At 42.3% G+C, this 23455-nt stretch overlaps 1 protein-coding gene across 7 annotated transcripts; it reads left to right on the top strand.

The window, feature by feature from the left end:
- Window positions 1-1496: 1496 nt before the first annotated feature.
- LOC111252631 (kinase suppressor of Ras 1-like) lies at window positions 1497-22589 on the top strand. 7 transcript variants are annotated; one of them, XM_022810850.2, is made up of 15 exons: window positions 1497-3190; window positions 3610-7063; window positions 9397-9595; window positions 12060-12160; window positions 12939-13519; window positions 14131-14630; window positions 15985-16076; window positions 16582-16674; window positions 16813-16876; window positions 17345-17535; window positions 17749-17949; window positions 18426-18536; window positions 19612-19697; window positions 19973-20262; window positions 20627-22589. In XM_022810850.2, exons 2-15 carry the CDS (start codon window positions 6917-6919, stop codon window positions 21181-21183), a joined length of 3213 nt encoding a protein of 1070 aa, XP_022666585.1. In that variant the 5' UTR covers window positions 1497-3190; window positions 3610-6916; the 3' UTR covers window positions 21184-22589. The 7 variants fall into 7 exon arrangements, with proteins under 7 accessions (XP_022666585.1, XP_022666584.1, XP_086849337.1 ...); XM_022810849.2 differs by having other exon boundaries at window positions 3607-7063; XM_086993211.1 differs by having other exon boundaries at window positions 1497-3293.
- The last annotated feature ends 866 nt before the right edge of the window (window positions 22590-23455 follow it).

Genomic DNA, 23455 nt, shown 5'->3' with positions numbered 1-23455 from the left:
CCGTCTGCTACGCGCCAGAACTGTATAGGAAAAAACACTGACCTGTCGACGACCTATGCGTTTCTTGCATGTTGGCGCTAAGCAGTAATTAATATAGTTGACCTGATAGATAGCAGCGTGGGTATAAAGCGAAAGAAAAATTGCAGACGACGAACCTACCGGTACTGTATCATAGCCGTAGTCGGACTACGAAAGCTTGTTCTTGTTGTTGTTGTTGTTGTTGTTGTTGCTGCTGCTGCTGCTGCTCTTTGTTTGCTTGTTGGTGGTGTGGTGGTTGTAGTTCTTGTTGTCGTCGTCGTCCAGGGGCGTAGTTATTGATGGGTTTGTGGCCGTAATCTATACGACGAATATCTAGGTCAGGATTCGGCAGTGTTGGTGTTCACTTTCTTACTGCAACAACGCGTTGAATTTTATAACGAGCAAAATACGGAGATAGCTGAGTGGACGAGAAAAAGCGGTGTTACCAGGTCCTCGAGCAGTTGATCGGCAGCGCAACGTGAAGCTGCAATCGCCTATTCCATCTTATCTATTACAGGAGTTCGATCAGGCACGAGATTAACTCTAAGGAGAAAGATCGAACAAGACAGGAAAATAGCCGCGGTTATATGGAAAAGTGAGGGAAATTTTGCGCGCGGGTGTCCTTGCAGTGCGCGGATTGATCACGTTGAAGCTTTCTCTGTGTACTTATACTTTGGGTAGCATTTAAGATTTCCCTATCTAAGATTAAGCAGGGTTATTACGATATGCGCGAAAAACACATTCTACAGTGCCAGTTCACATTGAATCATAAAGGGTGTTTATAATGCAGTGCAAATTAATACGAGCTAACGCCTTAAACATTCGTACTCAAGTTTTTGTTATTCTCTAAACAACGCTTTATTTTAACATATTTAAATAGTAATGTGCTTGGAACAAGGAAAACTACGAAAATTATTAAATAAATTTTGTCGAAAAATAAGACAGTGGTAAGATCTTGAATAACTTATAGTAATTTTATGCCAAGGTTTTCGGCATATAAGCTAACGATTACAATGCACTGTGAGAGTATGTAAACGTTTCGTAGGCCCACAAAGTTTTAAATTTAGACTGTGGAGTTAACTGGACAAAGAGAGGTGACAGATTGATCAGGGAGTTGTAGAAGCGAACAAGAGCTACTTCATTAGACAGATCCTTGTCTCGTTCACCTTTCGCTTTTATAGGTTAAGTACAGGCGTGTTTAAAACAGACGGGCAATACTACCTTTCAACTGCAGAAGGTTAACAAGCAACTCGGCCGCCCACACCTACCATCACCTATTTCCGTCTACTACAGGTCACAAACATTCTGAGTAAACGAGAACATGTGACAAAGCTTGCCAATAATGGTCTCAAAATAGGGCGTTAGACCTGACGTCTAAAGCGCTATAAATGCACTGATAGCATTTTATAGGAATGCCGAAAGTTAAAAAGTTACCTCGAAAGGGTTTTTCTAGCCGAATGGATGTATAAGAAAAGCAAGCAAAAAACAGACATTGCACTATTATTTTATTGAAATAAACCCGTTTTACTTGTAGAACTTTTGACTATCACTAGAAGATTAAGCACAGCCAAGATTTGATAATCATCTATGAAGTTAATTATAGACTATGTCACATCCGTTTCCTGATCGTTTTATATTAAAGTATTTAAAGACAAATCGTAGAACTTCCTGGCGTACTTTTTCGTCAAAGCTCCTTTGTTCTATATATATATATATATATATATATATATACATTAATTTTTGATAAGAATAATTTTTATGTTGCGCTTTCGAGAGAACGTAGGTAGCTTGATCCAGTTATTGCAAGCGTTTCAAGCGATGAGCCTGATTCGAGTCGTGTATGACTCCCGTATATTTCATTGAGCGTGTTCGTATCTTATAAGTACACTGCTTTCTATCAAAAATCTCTCCTGCCAACGGTCGTTCCTCTTATCATGTTTAGATTATACTGTACGCATGGTACATATCTATAAAGTTTCACTTTCCGTTGCCCCCGTTTTTCTCTATTGTTCGTACTCCGTCTATTTGTACCCCGTCGAATATACGCGGAGCTTTGACTGGGTCTCAGTTTTCTGTAACGTCGCCTGGTCACTTCTTGTATGGCTCTTCTTCGAATAAGTATTACCACAGGTATTCGTTTGCCGCTTCTCGTCGGCGTTGAACGTAGTACGATGACCAGTCATTTACTGGCCACTGCTATTGTTTAAAGTAGAATAGCGAGCGCATTAACCATCGACTGCCGAACCTACCGATGCAAAACATAGAAAACCGAATGCATCACTGCATTAGTCGCAATTTCCTTATAGCTTCTCCTTTCATCTTCATTTTCCATTCTATGGGTATTCGGCTATCCTTCGTCTATATACGTTGTCATTTCCATTTAAACTTTTTAAGCTTCCTCCTAATTTGCTCTTCATTTTATCGTCTGCTCACTCATACCGTTAATTGTTGACTATCGTCTGCTATTGTCGGATCGAAACAGGGACATTATTTTGAGCCTGTCCCTAACCCCGTCTCTGCACTTCTGCGCTGCTGTATTAGTTGGTGCTGTTGTCCTGTGTGGACGAGAGCCGAGAGCTTTTCTTCTATTTCTGGGGGCCACTACCGCTGTCAGCGCCCCACTGGCGCCACCACTGCTGGCATAATCTGCTTTTGATCTGCTTTGGCGCCCTACTCTACAGCGGATGCGAACGATAGTGCCGACGACCATAGTAGTAGCAGCAGCAGCAGCAGCAGTGACTACAACGATAACGAAGACGAAAACGAAGCAGCGCCACCAAAACGATGTAGTGATTGTGTTGGATGGAGGCCGTCGTCTTGCAACCAGCAGATTTCCAATGCGACGGCTACTACCTGCTACGGCTGCTGCCACTGGGTGCTCCTATCGCTAGTGGTAAGGTATCTACAGGCTGACCCTCAGCTGGCTGCGGCTACTGGCGTAAGCTAGCAACGAGCCTGTGGCCGCTCCGTGAGTCGTTCTGCCAGACAGTCGACATCGACTCGCGATTGCTGCGAGCACCCGAGCTAACCCGCAAAGAAGTGCAGTTGTAGACCACACCATTGCTACGAATGCGAAATCGGCCTATCAGCACGGATAAGGAAAGAAGCCGGAGGAACTGCCAAACGAGAGGGTCTCGCTGGCCATTGCTATCGTTGTCGAGCACTGCATGCGGTAATTGTTTTACCATCATTGTCACCAGTGACCAATAATAGCAGCAATAACACTAACAAGGCTCTCATCTCCACCAGTGTTTCTGTTGTGTCGGTGGACTGTGGTAGGTGGCAGGACGTAGTCACCGTCCTTTGGTTGATAGATCGTCGCGTTTGACGGCAGTGACGATAAGCAGCAGTTGTCGGATAGTAAAAGAAAATAGGCGAACCATCGTGTGTGGGCCCACTAAATCTTCGGAATTTAGCCGGTCGAAACTAGCTCGGGGTCCCAATCCGTGAGAAGGGATCCGTTGCTGAACCTCTGTGTCTTTGTTTTTTCGTGCAAGAACAAATGAATGGATAAATACTTATATATAGAAGTGGTTGGATGGTGAGCGGCAGAAGTTTACTTGCTCACTTTGCCGTTTTTGTTTTCAGCAGTACGAAGTAAAGGAATATGGCAGATGATACGAGAAGCGTGAAGCAACCTCAAATCAACGGCTTGACCGCCGCTGTCGCTGCTGCTGCTGCTTCTGTTGTGTAGATGGTAATGAAGTCGTGAACGTGCTAAAGTTATGGTGGAGTGTGAAAAGAGATTTGCGTGAGTTTTTTCTCTCTAACGATAACAGCTACATTGGTACAAATCGTAGCATTGCTATGAACGGATGCGCTTTTGCGCGTGCTGCTGAGATTGCAGCAGCTCTACGTAACAGCAACTTTACGTTGTTTTGCAGACGTCGTGAGTCCTTCTGAATGTAGCAGAGACGACGACACCGTGTTGGTTTTACTGGTGGGGGGTCGTGGGCGGAGCACAAGTGAGCCCATGGTGAGTTCCGACACGTTCACTTTCTGGTGCAAGGCAGTGGATCGAAGCATACATATTATAGAGTACAAAACTGTACCGTGGAGGACCTCTCGTCAGCAGGTGTCGCGCGCTAGTGACTAGTTTCGCGTTTGCATGGCGCCGCATCGTGCCGTGTTACATTACGCTGCCCTTATTGTATCCCTTCATATAGAAAATTTTACAATTAGATAGTCCCAAGAACTCTATCCGTGCTGCTACAGTGACGATCGTTGACGGTTTGTTTTCCGTCGTTTGGACGAGCAAAGTTTTCTGTAAAACGACGATAGGTATCGTCGTAATTGGGGGCGCAGTGTGCGCCTCACTGTCTTCTACGTGCTACCAGCTATCGTTGTGTTGTACTCAATCCATGCTGCTGTTGTGCTATCGTCAATTTCTGTGGGAGGCTTTTCGCCGTACCAACCATAAACTAGCCTCCCGCCGCCCACAACAGGTTTCTTTAGGTTCTCCGTGTGCTCGTTATAGAACTCAGACACACTAAGCGAGTGATTCCTACCCGCCGTTTGTCGCATCTCTTTTCTTATTCAGATTTAGTGTCTCTCTTTCTCCCGATTGCATCGGACGGGTTCTGGCTCTGAACCTACCGCACCGAGTTGGGCCGCCCGGGTATCGGGTATCCTGCAAAGGGGTACAGAAATCTGAAGCAGCCGGAACGACTAGCAGGTTGTAGCAACGGAAACTACGGGAGGAACACCAGCAGCACCCCCGGGGGTTAGTCAGTTAGAAAAGCAGTCTAACGCATACACAGACCGATGCACACACACATGTACACTGAAACACATATAGAGACACAGGACTGGCGAAAACACGAGTTGTTACTCATTCGACTGGGTTGTCTGAGAGCGAAGCGACGACGGTGTTTCAGTGGTCGTGTTATCGTTGTGGCCTGCATTGCCATCCAACATCGTCCTTATCTGGACCTTATTGTTTTTGTGGCCGGCTGCTATTACCCCATAACCATCACGACAAGCAGAACTCTTTGCTGCTAATAACATTCATGGGCATTTTGTATTTCACTAACTGCTGGCAGAGACAAGATTAAGGAGTAGTGCACACACATACACATAAGCTCTGGTGAGGTGCCAGTCGTATGATTCAATTCGACAGTGTCAAAAGCAGTAGCAACAGCTATATATGGTGAAGTCTGTGTAAAGATTTCCGACGGCTGCAGTCAGTGGGACAGCAGTAAGGTTGTGGGAATGCTTTTCCGTATGCGGTGTTGTCTATGCAACGGTTTTTGCGCGGCCCAGCGCCAATCCTATTTAGCTTTGTGCATAGTGCGAGTTGCGCATTCGAAACCGTGCTAACTTGCTGAATTCGTACATAAGTGTTCATGTAACAGCGGTTCGCACCGCGGCAGCCGCTATCTCTAAAATTATAATGGGACACAAATGAGCTTTGAAGAACAAGGTGGGCAGAGTCGACGTGTACGGACCATAATTGGACAGTAACGATCGCGACCTCGATTGCGATAGGCTACAGGCGTGTATAGCAGGAGTGGGGGAGGGGGGCAGCGGGTTGTGGTATTAACGACATTAAAAAATACTTAATAGAAGCAACATCTCAATGTGAAAGCAAAAGTAGCTTCATAGCTAACCGAACAAGCGGTAACATCTAAAAATAGGAGCGAGCGCAGAGAAACGATCGGTGGAGGCTGTCACTTCCCTGAGCATAGCCTGTCGCTTAAGACCCTGCACGTCTGATACATAGCAAACTAATTAACTGGTTTTGATCTCGATTTTCGGGGGATTCGTGAGCACGTGGAACACATGCGGCCGGTGTGACAGAATGTGTGACGCATTTGATTTAGGCCTGAAAGGAAAAGTGAGAAAGAGCAAATAAGATATAGAAAAGAGATAGGTTTCGTGTTTGAATCTCTAGCTATGAAATCCCTGCACGAAAAGCGCTATTAAGAAGCCCTTGAAACAGCGGGATAATAGTGGCAAGATGGTGATAATACGCTGGTGACAATAGCAACAACAGTTGTACAAAAAGATCCATTTGCGTCGTCTTCGTTGCATCGATCTGAAGGGCGACGTCACGCCACAAATGTAAGACTCAGCCACAAAAGATAAGCGACCGAGAACGGTAAACGAGGAATGTACATGCAGTCAGGCAAGTCAACGCAGAGAAAAAAGGCAAAATGGGACAGAAAGAAAGCACTGTCAGAGACAGTCGTAACGGCTGAACTATCATCATAGCAGCAAAGGTAAGCAGGGACCGCCGCGCAAGCGAGTGGAGTTCGACGAGACACGTCGGAGCCGAGGGCCCTGGACGACTAAGGCAGCATGTCGACGAAGCAGCCTAATACCACTGAGACTAACATCCGCAGAAGTAGCAGCAATAGTCGCAGAAGAAACACGACTATCAGTAGTCTTTTCACCCAGACGATTTCTAACAACGACAAAATCTGCAACGGCAATAGAAAGCCTACGTCCAGTCGGGTCAAACTGCTTGGCAAGAAACCTGCCACGAAAAAGAACAACAAAAAGCAGATTGTTCTTGGAAACACAGAGTGCAGTTCTAGCGTCGAGGATACGATCAAGACGATCAGCACCAACGGGTACGGTGTTTTTCGCTGCTGCCGCCGCAGTGTATTCTTCTTCCTAAATAATCGCTCTCCACCTTATCGCAGACACTGTGTACACTCGTCACTGGTACATCGGCTACGGAGTGTACGCAATTCGTATTCACATCATTGTCGTTACTTTCGCCGATCTTCGCTGTCGAGTTCGTTGTGTAAAAGCAGCAGTAATAGAAGCAACGGCTGTTGTCGTCGTGGCCTAGCAGCGGTTTTTACTGAAAATCATTTCGAGCATTATCCATTGTCGCTGCCAGCGGTGGCTGCGGCATGAGGAAGACAGTGGTGTGAGGAATCTCGGGGCGATGGCAGCCGAGGAGCGCTACGGGTCTCGCGAGGCGTGCCTGCAGGCCCAGGCCATGATCGACATTTCGTTCGAACACCTCAATGGGCTGCGCACCACCTGCCTCGCTGACAACCACATCACCCAGAATGAGATACGCATCCTGGAGGTAGGTACAGGTTAATAGATAGGTAGGTCCTCTTCCGTTATTATTATTCTTCATATTTATATCATTGTACTATCGCTATTATCTACTACGTACTAGATCGCTGCAGATCTTTGCTTTCTCTATTCGAAAACAGATATAATTCAACGAAACCTTAGTTAGACCGATGGTCACAATTACTAACATTGCCTCAACGTGAGTGAGTCAGCTAATATATATATATATATATTTCTCATTATCCGCACCAGAAAAAAATTATATTTTTTTTCTGGAGCGGACAACAAGAATAATCTTGCTTAAATGCTTACCCGTATATTCAACTACCATGTAACACTTTGTTAGACCATCAGTTTACAGCAAATGTAAATTTGATAAAATCCTAAATTGAACTGTCAGCTAATCTAGCTCAAGATTAATCCCTGATGTTTCTTCTAAACCTAGATCGTGCCAAAGAGTTTACTGGAGAGTTATTGTATGTTTAGATGACCATACCGGTTTTCGTGAATTAGGCCATAATGACTTTTTTGAGTCTTTAAACAAGGAGCGGAATATAATAAATAAAAATAAGCCCCCTACTACTTCGAGAAAGTAAAGCGCATTAAACTGTTTGATTTTTGAATATTGGCGCGTATAAGCACAGGGTACATTTAGATATGACCAAGCAGCTGCCTTTTTTGCTGGCTGTGTACTTTGTGACTGAAGTTGCGGTTATTGAAAAATACCAACGGCCACAACCGCCCAAAGCAAACTGATGTGACTAACGAACAAAATTCAACAGACTTGCTGGTTTATATGTAAATGTGCATTATTAAATCGATGGGACATCTTAGCCGAATAGCGATTTACACGAAGTCAGATGTCTGATTTTGACTTAATTGAAATGGTTGTTTTTTGTGGTTAACTAAGTTGAAATATTCACCCCTGACAAGATCATCATCTTCTCGTGAAATGCTCACAAGTGGTAGATTAGACTATAAGACATATTTAAAACCTGTGCCGAGAAATTAACATTTTTTTACGTAAATGTTATATCGTAGCAGTAGAACAAATATAATACCCCAATTACGTTTGGAGTGTAATGGTTTTGTCTACTAGAGAAGAAAAAAAGAATCGGAGAAGAAATATAAAAGTAGGTTAACTAACTAGGACGAAAACAAGCTAGCGTGGGATAATAATACGAAAAAATAGTCATTTGGTTGGAATATAGTATTGTCTCAGCAGGCCTAGCTAGCTCCCGCTGAGCAAACCACCGGAGAAAATAATCAAATGCCTAAACGAGATTGATTAAATGTAAGATTAGAGGCGCCATCTAGATTTAACCCTTTGTGACGTTGTTTGAGCTAAAGTTATAGTTTTACAAAATTTGGCATATGTGGCTTGCGCTATAAATATCACCAGTTCTTCAATATGGTTTTAATTTTAAAAAAGGCCAACAATTAACTAAATTGCCTCGCATAATTGTGTTGAGAGCAGCTAAAAGCGTGAAGTGTTATTCTAAATGAATCGACGTGGGTGACATATTTTTCTAACTAGGCTGAACTGAAACAGAATTTGATAGTTGTGTTGCAGTAGCGGCAAACATGATCTCTGCAAGAAATGCAGACCACCGGCGAAGTGTTAATACGCAACGTACAATCGCCTTTTTTATAAAACGGAACCTGTAAATAGTATCGAACAATTAATAAAAACTGATAAATCTTAGTGGTTACTCAAAATAAATTACGTACTGAGTTGGATGCGATGATTTAAGTGTTTTATGAAAGAAAAACATTTAGATTATTGTAAATAAGTGTTTAGCGTAACTGTTGTGTCCTTACAACACTGCTCAAGTTTCCGATTTCCACTGTTATGGGGCTTATTATTAAAATGAATATAATAATAATTATTGAAATCGATAGTGTTCTACATACTTTTTAAAAACGAGTATTCTTTTTAACCATTACAATCTCTAGGTGAGAAGTAAATGCTTGCATAGTTCTGGAATTTTATATGACACAATATTACAGTTAGAATTACACACACACACACGCGCATAAACACACATATACACACACACGCACAGACACACAAGGAGCACTATGGCGCTGCTCGTCTTGATATAACATTGATTACAGAAGAAATAAACCTGAATCGCAAACGTGATGTCTAGAGTGATGACCCAAGAAGTTGACAAAAAGGTGCCAGTATATTGCGTAACAAGACATAAGGAAGAGGGCGCACTTTCTTATTATTAGATTATTTTTGATAATCCTTCTAACAGCATCCGCTGCAAGAACCATCGTGACAATTACCATTTTCTGATAATAATAGTTGGGCCGTTGTATTTGCTATTACAGACGAAGTTGGTGCGTTTATTCGCCCGCCAGTTAGTGGCTCGCCAGCAGTTGGAGCGCAGCGAAGACCCATTTGAGTATCCGAAACTGCAAATGTGGCTTCGAGTAGTTGGTCTCAGTGAACCCAGCATAGCGGGGGTCTCTCGCCTCGTTGGTGGCAGCTTTGATCAACTGTTAGCACGTTCCGACGACCAAATCAAAGGTTACTAACTATACATTTACTATAACTATACATAAAAATTTATATAGATAATAAATTTGTGTGGACTATTTGCAAGCATGCTGTCGGGTTCGATCCATAGATAGAAGCTAGTTGTTTTTCATGGGTTTTTCATTTGGGTTATTCTAACGCACTGTTAAGTTTTGATTGAAATAAATATTATTACATTTCCTGCACGTAATGTTTAAAGTGATCTACACCAAGCCACGGCTATTGAACGTTGCGCGCTTTCGGGCTTACACGAAGGACAAATATAAATTAGCAATTTCCATGTGGAATTTACTTCCAAAAACATTTACCACAAATGCCTGTTTTATCCTATCGGCGTAGCAAGAAGTACGTGTCGTGTCAAATAATGAGACATGCACCATACGACAAAAACTAAACATCAGACTAAATGACCCCGCATGCTCAAGTCATTTAAGTACTAAAATTCTAAGGGAAACGTCAAAATAGATTGTGGTTACTGAAGACTGTTTACTCTTTACCCTAAATGAATCGAAGCTTTTCAGTCGAGTTCGACTGAGACACTTAATCGTCGTAACTCGGATGAAAGACAGCACCACGCTTGGATATCTTAGCGTAGAGTACATTAAGCGAGGCCTCTTCGACCCATTTCATACATGTTGTATCGTCTTAGATAATAAATATTCCAGATGTTTATTTAGTTCAAAAAAGTCACCAGACTCCTTATAATTTCAAAGAAAGACAATACCAAGCCTGAATGTAACAACGTCGAAAGCTTAAATAATCATTTGTAATTGATATAATATATATATATATATATATATATATTATATATATATACAGATATAGATGTAATAAAGAAAATTATTCAAACGTTTTATATTTAAAAGTTTAATAGCAAACGTTGACAGTAAGCTCTGACCCTGAAGTTTTTACTGAAAAAATGAATTCGATCGGACAGACATAATGATCTACATAACGAGCCACTCTATGAAAAATACCATTGCGATACCTATTTTGACTGGGTTCCTCTATGCGTGAAAGTGCTCAGTTCAGACCCTCTACCCTTTCTATGAGACACGAGCTATGCGGTGTTCCTACATTGGCCTAGATGAAGGCATTCCCGACACTGAAAGAACTGTGTATTGACTCATACGAATCATTGCACAAAATATCGACGAACGCGTTAAATCATTCACTCGTCATCTTTCACCCGCAAGGCACCTTTCTGTGGTCACGAAAATTATAATTTATGAAAGCCAAGTAGGCTCTTCAAACAAACCCTGGGATCATGCAAGAAAAATTACTCGAAATTAAATAGATGTTCGAAATAAATTTTGATGTTGTTCATGTCGAAGGTCGAATTTTCAGCAGTGCGTGGTGCAGACTAAAAACGGGCATAAAAGAGCAATACAGCCCAATGACCCAATTAAAATAATTGAGCTTATAAGATCTCACACTGAATAAAGCACACTATGTTGCTGAAACCTATATTATTAATGATACTACTATGTTAGTCATGTAACTAATATTAACTATTTACATGATAGGATATATATTTAATCGTGTCGCAAATACCAACTTGCCATTTAGCATGAAAATCGTTGATTAGATCAAGGTTTCGTCATTCGGACGCATTGTATCGTTGGTAGGGCTTGTCTGAGGCAGAGATTTGTAGCAATGCCTGTCTATTCGGTTGAGAACCCTCCAAGTGCAAGGTTTGAGTTGACATGCTTGACGGAAACAATGTTTTTAGCTCACGCTAGTCAAAATAGTATACTGGGGACAGAAACGAATTTTCAACGAGAAACAAGCTATTTTTGGGCGTCTAAACTAGGCTACAGCTGCCATCGATGCAAAAGTAAATAGCAGATTACCAGGAAACTAGAGATTTTGTAGCAGTCTTAAGTTTGCTGTCAATAACCAGAATTTTTGAGGAAAAGGGCTTAAAGTGCCGTTTCAGTTCCAAACAGTTTATTTAAACTATAACAAAACATATAATGCATTCTCTGTTTTACCTTGATGCATTGAAATTGACCAAGAAGGCACTGAACATAGGCGCGTTTAATGCTTATCATCAAAAATGGTTAAAGTCCATAAAACATACGATGTGCCCATAGAAATGAGAAGGACGAGATTCATCAAACTTAGCCTAAAAATGTAGCACAGGCTGAGTCGTCGTTCTAGCACAAAATCGTTTTTCATTTAGAAAAAGTCGACCAAAATCATTTGTATGTACATGTAAATCTAGAAACTGATCAGGAAGGTACAATTGAGTTACGCAATTCTAAAATAATTTGGATGTACACAGGAATGACTTTTTGCTTATTGTTTAGTACCAGATATGCATTTCAAAATACCATTCATTGTTACCATTTTGACATCTTTTGAAAGCATGATGCCGGTGATGATGATTCCGCTATTTTATAAGATTATGTTCTATCTGTTTCTTTTCGACTGTTTTTACATCCTATATTAGATGTGCTCTGTGATCAAACAGAGGAGCGGTTACGTCTCCTTACGGCACTCCGAAACCTCAGGAAGTGCACAAGTCGGCAACTTAGCGGTACAACGCAAACGGTGAGTTAAAACCTAGACACCTAGGCCGTTTCTGAGCTTTTATTAGAGTTAGAGTATATACGATATAAAAGAAAGCACCCTGTTAGATCTGCAACAGTTTGATAAAAATCCTTGCACCTCTTTTTCTATTTAAAAAAGATTCCATTGATGCAATTTATTCTCAGTATAGAATTGTTCCATTCGGAAGAAAATGTAGCCGTATTTCGTATTGTAGAATTTACCATGTCGTTAAATTTGAACAGAGCTTATGCTCAGAACCGTGCCGATTCAGGTATCAGGCGGTGAGAGAAATAGATGGCTTTTCGCACATGAAGATCTGCTTTGTTATTTTATAACACTGTTTTAGAGGGAACGTGCACACAATTATTTCTGCTGTTTATGGAAAACCACGATTTTACTCTCGGTCGTTTAAGCTGTCGTAATAAGCTGTATAAAGCCAAAGTGTAACTAAATACCATACAAAACAGGTTTTTGCGGATATTCATAAGTTAGAACTAAATTTAAGGGAGCATCAAACTATGACATATGGAACTTTTTCAATGTAAACCATACAACGGACGAGTCTCGTCGTATCACTCCGGTTCATTTCAGGCAATTTTATTACACACAATTATGAGCAACTCGGGCTTGACTCTACTTCATTTTTGACAGTTTTTTGGTATGAAATTCGGTGTTTCAAAATGTCACACAGCCATGCCATCGCTGTCGATAATATTATTCTATCTAACACGATACATCTATTTGATAACGTTATTTATCCTCGTCTAAATTTTGGCAGTTCGAAGACGGGTTTGAAGACCTAAGCTGGGAGTACCTGACGTGTCCAGAGGGCCTTACGATTGAGTCTCGCTTAGGGGCAAGCATGGCTAGTGGAAGCAGTTGCAGCAGCAGCAGTAGCTACGCAGGAACGATAGATGGAACTGCAACAAGTGGGGAGAAGGCGGCCATAACAGGTGGAACCGGTAGTGGAATTGCTATGAATACAGCAGGAACCGGTAGTGCGGCCGGAACGCCAGGTGGAAGTCCTGCTACGGTTAACAATAGCAGCGGGGTCAGCGGTTTAGCTGGATCAGGAGCAGGACCGCAGGCGATACTAACGCAGCCCGCTTCGCCTGGATCACCTTTAGTAAATCACTTGGTCAGTCAATCGGGAAATTCTGCGGGAAACGCAACTACTGCTAGTTCAGTGGGAAGTGTAACAAGCAACAATATGACACCGCACGTTAATAATTCCGCTAATTCAACTGCCGTCAATGCGACGGCGGGAGTATCGCCCGTAGAGAAATTGGTAAACCCAACTGCGTTGACGGCATCAGGGAACGCCGCGTCCTCCGCGTCCGCAGGGCCATGCCAACACAGGTATGTGTAAAACCGCTTGATCATATGTAACTATAGCATAATAATAACACGCTAGTTTTTATAGGGTTCGTCGCCTAACTAAAGCCGGCTAATTTATTCAACAGAAAATACAACAAAATCGACATTGCATTGGACTGGAATTAGAGTAGGAACTCTGAACCCTCTTTTAAGTTCGGAGTGGGCCTTTGCGATCACGGTGGCGTGTCTGCGATCATGGGAAATAGTAGCTATTTCGTGGTGTAGGCTATCTAATATTGTGAGTAGATTATATTATCCATTCAATTTTACCCGGCGAACTATGGCACGCGACCGTTTGCTGTTTTGCTCCCGAGTTTTCACTCCGTCCTGCTCTTTTCACTCCGGGGGAGTAGTGTATGTTGCTGGGATTGCCCAGGCGTGTTTTCTACACATTAATAATACACACTAGTGGAAAACCATTCTCTAAAACAGATAGCCCACATAAGTCAGACAAACTTGTTTTAGAAAAATCATATAGTAGGTGACTGTTAATACAAGGCTACCTTTAATTATAATTATTTTTTCCTCGTTTACTTTTTGCTATTTTTTTATTGTTGTCATTATTGTTATTATTATTGCTAAATCGTTGTTAGCCGGACACCACCGTACATTCGAAAAACACCAACGTCGTTTGTGACGAGCCTCAATAACAACAACAACGCGGCCGAGCGCAGTGGTAGCAGCGGCTTGGTGAGCAAGTCTCGATCGCATGAGCATTCATTACGCGATCACCAGCTGGAGTTCCAACAGCCGCCATATCCACATCTGCAACCACAAATACAACATCACAGTTGTACGAGCAGCACAAACAGTGTCAGCGGAAGTAGCAACCAGCCTCTTCAGCTTCAGACGCAACCACAGCAGCAGCAACAACAACAACAGCAATTTTCGCAGCACATCGTCGGGGGGCCAAGTGGCATCGGCAGATGTCCACCCCGCAGGCGTCACCAAACCGAGCCGACGCCCGCCAGCGGAAGCCTGTCACCGTCGCGAAGTCCCTCGTTCATCACTTCTCCGGATGCTTCGGCTGACAATGCGTTCGTCGAATCTCCGGATGCGCCTGGACTCGCTGGCCCCCACGGGCAGCAACAACGTGAGTGCTGTGTGGTGTAGATTTATTTTTCGTATCAGTTGTTAGGTGGATTATTTTTACCGTATATATATATATATATACATATATGTGTTTACATATAGTATATATATGTATATATACTATATATAAACACATTCTGCTTCAACATATAATTAGATAAGCGATTATATATTGGCTGATCTAGTGTGTTGAGGGCATTTTGAATCATGTGAAAAATCCGATTACTAGTTGAAATCAGACGGATCACACCTCAAATGCAGCGCTAATGCCAACCCAGCGACGAACTACCATACGAAAGGCTTTGGGTAACGCTGACTATTGATATGTCGAGGCAGAATGAGCACCGTGTTTGCCTGTGTATGTTGTGTATGCTTTTGTCTGTCTCTTTAGAACTTCAATATGTAGCAATCTTCATTAATTTAATCATTGTGAATCATACCTTATGTATTACGCATGTTGCCATTCTATGTCTAACGTAGAATACTAATACCACATGCGGTAACTTAGAGTCTAAGTTAATGAAGCAAGAGTCTTGCCTTATTTGCAAAAGAAGGATTTCACTTGTAAAGGCTGCCTAGCCGGATTGGGAGAAAAAATATTCGTTTTAATAGAAGAATTGATTTCAAGTTTTACAGCGGGATAAGCTGTGAAACATGGAATTCTGTGAGTACAAGTGTGCCCAAATAGCAGAGAAATGACAACGTATTCCTCCTTGGCTCTGTATTTCTCGTGTTTAAGTTTCACGTGACCTCCCTGTTGCATACCCTTGTTCGAGGTCTATCTTGGCGACGACAGGAAGAATATATTGTCTTCCACGGAATCACATAGACAAGCTATGTGAATGAATATGCAGTAACAATGAACTTTGCCACACTGGCGGGGCATTGATCATCATTTGAACGACGTCATAATTGCAAAGCTGTAAAAAGTCTGTGGCATCGCCACCAGTTGGTATCATTGCAATCGTGGATAAGTCATTCTGACTGTAATTTTTGTATGACAAAATCATTTTTGTACAGTACTATTGGTTACAAGACTGTAGACGAATTGTTCTATTGCTAATTGTTCAGCAACATTTAAAAACGTAGACAAACGTTTTTAAGTCGCATGCCATAAAACTACGTTTGCTGTTGTATTAGATAATTTTGGTAGCTACCAGCTAAAGGGAAGTGCATTGCTCCATTGAAGTGCAGTGAAGAACAGATTTGGTTCTAAACTACTTCATATTTTGCTAGTATCACTTCGATATGAGCAGCAGGCAAGTGCGACATATAGTCCGCCATCACGGGGACCTTTTACTAGGTATCAATAATTAGCTCAAAAAATTATAATTCTAAATCTATCTTCATCCTAGCGGCCTCGGTTCCTACATTAGCGGTACCACGCTCCCCGCGCCTTCCTGGAATGGGACACGCCATTCACCATCGATTTTCATCCACGGTCAAGGTGAGTGAAAGCGTCATGGCTATCTGATCCCAACGTATTGAGTTTTACGTCCGATACCACTGTTAGACAACCCATCAGATTGCATACCCACCAGCACGAAACGAAGTGTCTACACCTGACTTCGAACACAGACCACCACGTGTCCCTCAAATTTAGCGTGCAAACACGTTCCCGCAACGTCGTCACAAATACGTCTCTACCTAATGTCTGTAAGCTAGTTCACCCAAGTTTGTAGCCTAAGATGCAAAGCGTGAGAAGTTATTAGTCTAGGAGAGGGTGATATGAGTCCGCCAACGTGCATATATGTACATGCACACAACAGGTGTGCATGTATATATATGGTATCCTATAATCTACAAGATTAATTTACATGGTGAACTGGTCTCTCGAAAACGTTTGAGGAAGTAGAACATAATAAAACTAAAAGCAAACATATAAGCACCAATAGTGGACGTTAATTAACAATTAATTAATAACGTTAGTAATATTAAATTGATTTTTGCAGGTAACGACATGCCAACAGTGTGACAAGCCAATGTTTTTCGGCTATAAATGCCGAGAGTGTAAATTCCGTTGTCATAGGGACTGCGTGGACAAGGTTTGTAAAAGTGCTGAAGTAATTTTTTAAATTAAGTCTATTTCTGTACACTTTAAAGGCAGCGCTTAAATGGTTTTTCCACCAATCTAAAATACTAAATAGCTAAAAGAATTAACTATCGGTATTTATTAATTGCAGGTCCCACCTAGCTGCGGGCTTCCCAACGAACTTGTTGATGTTTTCGCACAAAGATATAACCAGGGTAAGTATTATGTAAATTCGTTTATTCTAAAGATACGTTAATTTCAAGTTCTTTCGAATAAATGTGCAGCTTAGCGCAACATATATCCGAAAAAATTGGTCCCTATTGTACTTGCTATTCGTTCGCATTTCAATCAGATTTCCACTATGATTATATACGCATTACGTAGAAGGTAATCGATAAAAGGGGATAGTTGTAAAACGTGTATACCGCTATAATAAGATGCGCGTGCAACGGGTTGACGAAGGTATCGAAAGCCGTCTGTTCGATTTTACTCGACCTTCGGGAGGAAACCGGGTGCTCAATAATAAATCATAATTAGACACCAAATCCAACCAGTGCGCTGAGCTCGAGCATCATTGACCTAATTACCTGAGCAGTGCTCTTATTCTACCTGGTACAGCATTAATCGGATTTCCGTTCTTTACTACAATATTCGATGTGATTCTGCTTTTTGTTCGCTTATAGGCGCTGGCAGTGAACAGGTGTCAAGTAGTCCGTTACCGGGTCACTCACCCTCACTGCCACGCCATGTGCTGTCTCGGCAGGGGTTACCCGGGGGCGTCGGGCCTCATTTCAGCTCCGCGTACGGTCCTCAAACCGGCGACTCTTCATCAAATACGTCGTCATGCAATTCGTCGGCACCGAATTCGCCACAGGTAGCTCAATGGCTCAATATTTTCTAATCGGGCTGATGCCCGTGTTTTAATGATCTTGACTACGTTAGTGCACATATTTTCAGATCTTTCCTCGTCTCCCCTTCATATCTCTTTCCCCCATTAGTTCACACAAGGTCCATAACGGCTAAGCTGCATCCGGCTCCTTCTTTCTTATGTTGTTTCTTTTCGTTGGCTAAATGCGACGTTTTCTAGGTATTGGCAAGCGTTGGAGGCGTCAGTGGCAAACAGGTCTTCCGGTTTCCACCTGACGACTTGGTAGCTGCTGCCAGCGGCCGCGATGGCAGCTTGCCTTCGACGAGTGGCCAAGGCCACGCTGGTAAAGCGAACTCTTTGCGGTCGACCGATTCGGATCGCACCGTCGTATCTGCCGCTTCGAATTCAGGCAGCATAAGTGTAAGTTGCGATCGAATACTTTTTTAGGAATCTTAACTTATATATGCCATATCGCATAGTGACAAGCAGAACCCGTCGCGGTATCGTTTCATGTTGGGACAGCGTAAACCTTTAACGATATATGCGCGCGGTATCCCATAAGATCGAATAGAATTGTTTTTTCTTACATATGGATCACCTAGCGCGCTTTTCTCGGAATACACATTATTAAACCCAATTTTTTTAAAAAATGAAGATGCATTGAACTTCATGCGGATAATATTAAATGTTCAGTCCTCTAAACAAATGTTCCATGTTCATGCATCAAGCAGTTGTATCTATAAATTGATATGTATTTAACAGTTTGTTATTCTTCGCGATCGGATTATTACCACGTAGATAAAATCTCTGGCATATTTGTGTGACGCCAGCGCAGTCCTGTCGATCAACATGAGCCACCATTGTTATTTTTATACTTATTGTTCTTATTAATGCAGACGGATAGCGAGAAGACACTGTCACTACGGATCGGCTCGCAGGATTCGCAGGTGTCGTTCGATGTGGCCGAACAGGACGCTGCAGGCAAACCTTGGCCCCGACAGAACAGTGTATGAATCAAAAACTTAAAAAAGTACCCTATTGCTCTCGAATCAACCATAATAGCACCTGCACTAATTTCTACAACCTGTTTTCCATCACTCCTGTGCACTTATTTTGTGTGTTGTGTGGTTTTGTCTTCTAAATGTCTATGGTTCGCAGTCTCACCATCCGTATTTAAGCTCAGCTCATGTTGTTCTTGTTGTGTTTCCTTGACATCCGAACGTGAACCAGTTCCACTACTTTGCCTCCCGGATGCGTGTGCCTAGAGAAAAGTCACGACCTTCCTTGGTTTTTAATTCTATCCCTTAATGAATTTAGTTGTCGACACTACCAGTTTGCACGCTTTTAAGCTAAAGTGAATGACAACGACGATGGCTGACGCTTTGATGGTTTACACGAAATTATTCAATCAACCTTCGCCCCTTTCTTGACTATTCAGGGTGGGACGGTGGGGTGCAAAGAGAGCACACCCTTTGAATCGGATTTCTGTGCGTTGTAGAACAGTTACTATTGCGCCAAAAAACTGAAACAGCTTTGAATTATAACGCCTGCTATATAAACTACAACGTCCCAGTTACATCTGAATAAACCCTTCAATTTTTTTTAACACTTTCGGCTATTTTTTTTTTGAAATGCAGTTAGGTCCTCGGAACCACTGCTTGTGTATAGTATAAAAAGCTGCTCCCACTAGAAGGTCTGGCGGAGACGAGTCTTGCTATACTTATATGGGGTTTCCTTAACAGATGGATAAGATGGTATAGCTTGTACGATTCATTTGTTTGGAAAAATTTTTGGAAAAAAATTTGGAACAATGCGCAATAGCCGCCCAGGTTGAGCCGTTCTTATACTTGCTTTATTGTACTTGTGTGAGCGTCGAAGTTTCCCGACCGCTCGGCTCATGATGGCACCTACCACTGACAATATTCTAGCAAGGCTTCCCTAACCCAGCAAATATTTGTTTACACTTTTGGACGATCGGAAATAGGTGATTAATGTACTGATCGTTCTATAACTTAACGCTGTTAGAATTTACACTAACTAATAAGGTTGCATAATTGAATATTGTTGTATTGATGGTTTTAGTTATCGCTGCGCGAATGGGACATTCCGTTGGACGAAGTCCAACTACAAGAAAAACTCGGGGAGGGCCGTTTTGGAGTTGTGTACAGGTAACTATCATACAAAACTTCGTATAGATACAAACAAATGATCTTCCTTCAACATTAAATAATTTCTATCAAAGTTGGACCACAGTTTCGTATAGACAAATTGACCGGCACGCGTTGTGAAGGAAAACTGAAAAAAAATTACGTTAAATTAATGTTCAACCTTCTAATTTCGACCTAAATGTAAAAATCAATACGGTTGGTTCCTTGTATTATAACACTTGTTGCGTTTATATCACTATTATGCTACCGTTGTTCTTGTTTTTTCTGATGTGTAGAGGAAGCTGGCATGGCGCCGTTGCCGTGAAAATGCTTAATATGGAGCAGGCCTCCCAAAGCGCTAGTCGACAAAGCGAAATCATGGATACGTTTAAACAAGAGGTAGCAACGTTTCGAAAAACTCGTCACGAGAACCTCGTCTTATTTATGGGCGCCTGCATGAAGCCGCCACAGCTGGCTATTGTTACCTCACTCTGTAAGGGCATGACTTTATACAGGCATCTGCACTTACGGAAGGACAAGTTCAACCTCAACCGGATATCGCAAATAGCGTTACAAATATGTCACGGTGAGTAACAGTTTCTCCTCTCGCTTTCAGAACGATAAAATGCATTAGTTAGTAAATAAATCATCTAGCGTATCCCAGCCATCGAATCGATGTGCGGCGTTGTGGTTTTTTTTTTTATTTATATCATAAGGATAACGCTATTCTCATGCCATACTTGTTAATAAAAGTAGGATCTGATTACATTTGGGTAATAGACACAGAGGGGTGGGTCGAAATAGAAAGAGAGAATGAAATCAATGCCCACTCTAAGCGCAAATCTATTTTGATATCTAGTGAAAAATATCAGATATAATAACTTTATTCGGCAGTTTTTCCTGCTGTATATAATCATTTGTTTCATCTCGATGCTGTGGTCATTTTGCAGGTATGGGTTATTTGCACGCGAGGGGAATTCTACATAAGGACTTAAAGACGAAAAATATCTTTTACGAGAATGGTAAGGTGGTTATTACGGATTTTGGTCTGTTCTCCGTAGTCAAACTATGCCAGGGTGGACAGGGTGGCCATAGAGGTGACTGGTTAACTATCCCACAAGGTTGGCTGTGCTATCTAGCACCTGAGCTTATCCGAGATCTTCGGCCCGGAGCGGGCCAGCCTGATCTGTCGTTTTCGACTCGCAGTGATGTGTACGCTTTCGGTACGGTCTTTTACGAGCTGCTGTGCGGCGATTGGCCGTTCAGGAGTCAGCCGCCAGAAGCAATCATCTGGCAGGTCGCCAAAGGTGTCAAGCCGCCTTTGGCTAACCTGCAAACATCACAGGACGTCAAAGATATCCTCATGTCGTGTTGGTCATTTCAAGCAGACGATCGGCCAGACTTCGCCCGTCTGCAAATGCTCCTCGTTCGGCTGCCGAAGAAACGTCTGGCGCGTTGCCCCTCCCACCCGGTGCACCTTTCGCGTTCAGCAGAGTCCGTCTTTTAGGCGATAGGCAAGGGGGCAACATAGCACCTAAGACAACGGAAAAAACAAGGAGACCCGCGTAGATTCGTATCCTGCAGAGATCTTACAGTAACATCGACCCGAGAACAACGATGTTCTGTTAGTTCTCTACAAGCCAAGTCACGAGGCGCAACTAGAGAAAGAGAGAGCTTCTACAAAGATCTCAGGGTCAGACGTAATCTGTCAGTCAACGCGTCTAGAACACGTTAATCCAAGTTACTACCCACTGTCGATCGATCTCGAGGCAGAGACCGGCAAGCGCGGGCCTACGCAGTTCTAAGTGCCGCTGCAAACTATCCCATATCACCCAGAGTTCGACAAATCGACAGGCAACAACGGATTATTCAGTTATCCATGCATTATCGCCTAGTATCGCAAATAGCTGGCTGGTCGAACTCATTTGGGTGGTAGGAACTTTTAGCTTACGAATTATCATAAATAGCGGGGCCTTGGTAGTGCACAATTGGACAAAAGACGGACTAGCGAATATGACACAGTTTGTGTGTGAACTGGAGAAGAAGGGAGGTGCTGATCCTTGGAGAGAATTGTATGGTCAATTGGGAAACATTGTGGGAATTGACGATTGTGGTATATTGTAGAATATAACAAGCAGGTGTTAAAAAAACGCTGGTGCGGGGGGGGGGGGGGTCGTAGTTGATGGCGCTATCATAGAAAAAGAAAAACATGACGGTATGTTTGCGCGCTCTTTCCACATACACGTATAACAAGTGCTTGGAAGACTAGTGCACGCGGGGAGTACATAGCTCCTTGGGTTGGGCCAGTGAATGGCAAGTTTAGTGACGGGGAGGAGGTGTTGACCCCTAAGAGGGTCTCTAATCTGCAAGGGACCGACCCAGTCAAAAAGATTCTTGTTGATGAGACAATGCTAATAATGATGACAAACATTACGAAGTTGATGATGATTTAGTGGAAGGTAGTAGAAAGATTATGTGCGAGATAGGGGAGCGTGCGAAAAAATAATTAGTAAAGATACACCGACAAAGACGATGAAAAATGATTTCGACAGAGACTGTCAGAAGCCGTGGGAAACTATTATGTGGACACTAAATGGCCGGGTAGAGTGCGAGTAAAATAGTTGAGGACATAGCAAGAGACACAACGGCCGATGGGTGGTATTGCAAACATGGAAAGGCCTCACAAGAATACGAGAAGTAACCATGCATAGGTATTAATGACATGTGTGTGTGAGAGCGCGCGCGCGCGCGAGAGAGAGAGATAGAGAGAGAGAGCGAGAGAGAGACCGAGAGCGAGAGAGAGCGAGCGGGACCTCATGCATGAGGTAGGCGAACTAAAGATGTCAAGCAGCATGTCCGCAGAAATGACAATGAGGACATGAAGCGTAAATAAAACAAAAGTATATAAATATGCGATTTGCTGTTTTTACTTATAAATTTTGTCACCTAGTCGCTTTAACCGAAAACCTAAGTTTGTTTGTAAAATTCTTTATAAGAATCCATTATCTAGTTGGCTAGTAGTTAATATATTAGGACGTCGACGCGGGATTAGGAACCAAACACATCCGTATTCTATAAATGAATGCATTGCACAATCAAAGAAGCTTAGCAACAGTTACCTAACGTAATCTGAGTCCGCAATAACGAGCGCTTCTGTAACGATAGGGTTAAACATCTAAGTTTACGTCTAGCAGTCGTACGTAAATGATCATTTGTAAATGGTATCTTTGGCAAGGTAGTTGAAAAAGTAAATATTGGCAACGAAGAGACCCCGTCCGTTGCGTGATCTTATATATTGCAGCATTAATGCAGTTGTAGCGTTAAAGTAGCGTAGGGCATAAAAACATAGGGCAATGTAGTTTTTAGCAAAGAAGGCGGCAACAAAAATAGTGGCAGAGCACCAATCACGAATTTCCCACGCTTTAATGATTGATTTTAAAGTTTTTCGCAGAAAAAAACGAAATAATTATATAAAGCTTACGAAAAGATATGAACAATTTTATCATCTGAAGCTCCATCAAAACCAGGTTCCTCTACGTTCAGAACGTCATTAAAGTTAATGATATCGTCATTTGATATAATAAAACAGAATCAATGGTCAAATAATATGCATTAAACGTGTCGAAATCATATTGTCGGGCGATAGCTTTGAATAGAATATTATGACTGTACCAGTATACAATAAATGGTTAAACTACGGGTTTTCGAGCTCTCTCTTAACATAGATCTCCTCATTCCACAGTGTACCCTTCTGTTTCCTTTTCTGTAACTATGCACTA

This window comes from Varroa destructor, unplaced genomic scaffold (genome assembly GCF_002443255.2).
Source record: "Varroa destructor unplaced genomic scaffold, Vdes_3.0 BEIS01000006.1, whole genome shotgun sequence".
Lineage (NCBI taxonomy): Eukaryota > Metazoa > Arthropoda > Arachnida > Mesostigmata > Varroidae > Varroa > Varroa destructor.
This window is presented reverse-complemented; position numbering and strand designations above follow the sequence as displayed.

What these genes read in the sequence shown, in the direction of transcription:
- LOC111252631 (XM_022810850.2), top strand. Translation starts at nt 6,917, where the DNA reads ATGGCAGCCGAGGAGCGCTACGGGTCTCGCGAGGCGTGCCTGCAGGCC. An exon ending in CGCACAAAGATATAACCAGG is followed by an intron (nt 16,877 to 17,344) that starts GTAAGTATTATG and finishes GTTCGCTTATAG; the next exon opens with GCGCTGGCAGTGAACAGGTG. An exon ending in CTTGGCCCCGACAGAACAGT is followed by an intron (nt 18,537 to 19,611) that starts GTATGAATCAAA and finishes TGATGGTTTTAG; the next exon opens with TTATCGCTGCGCGAATGGGA.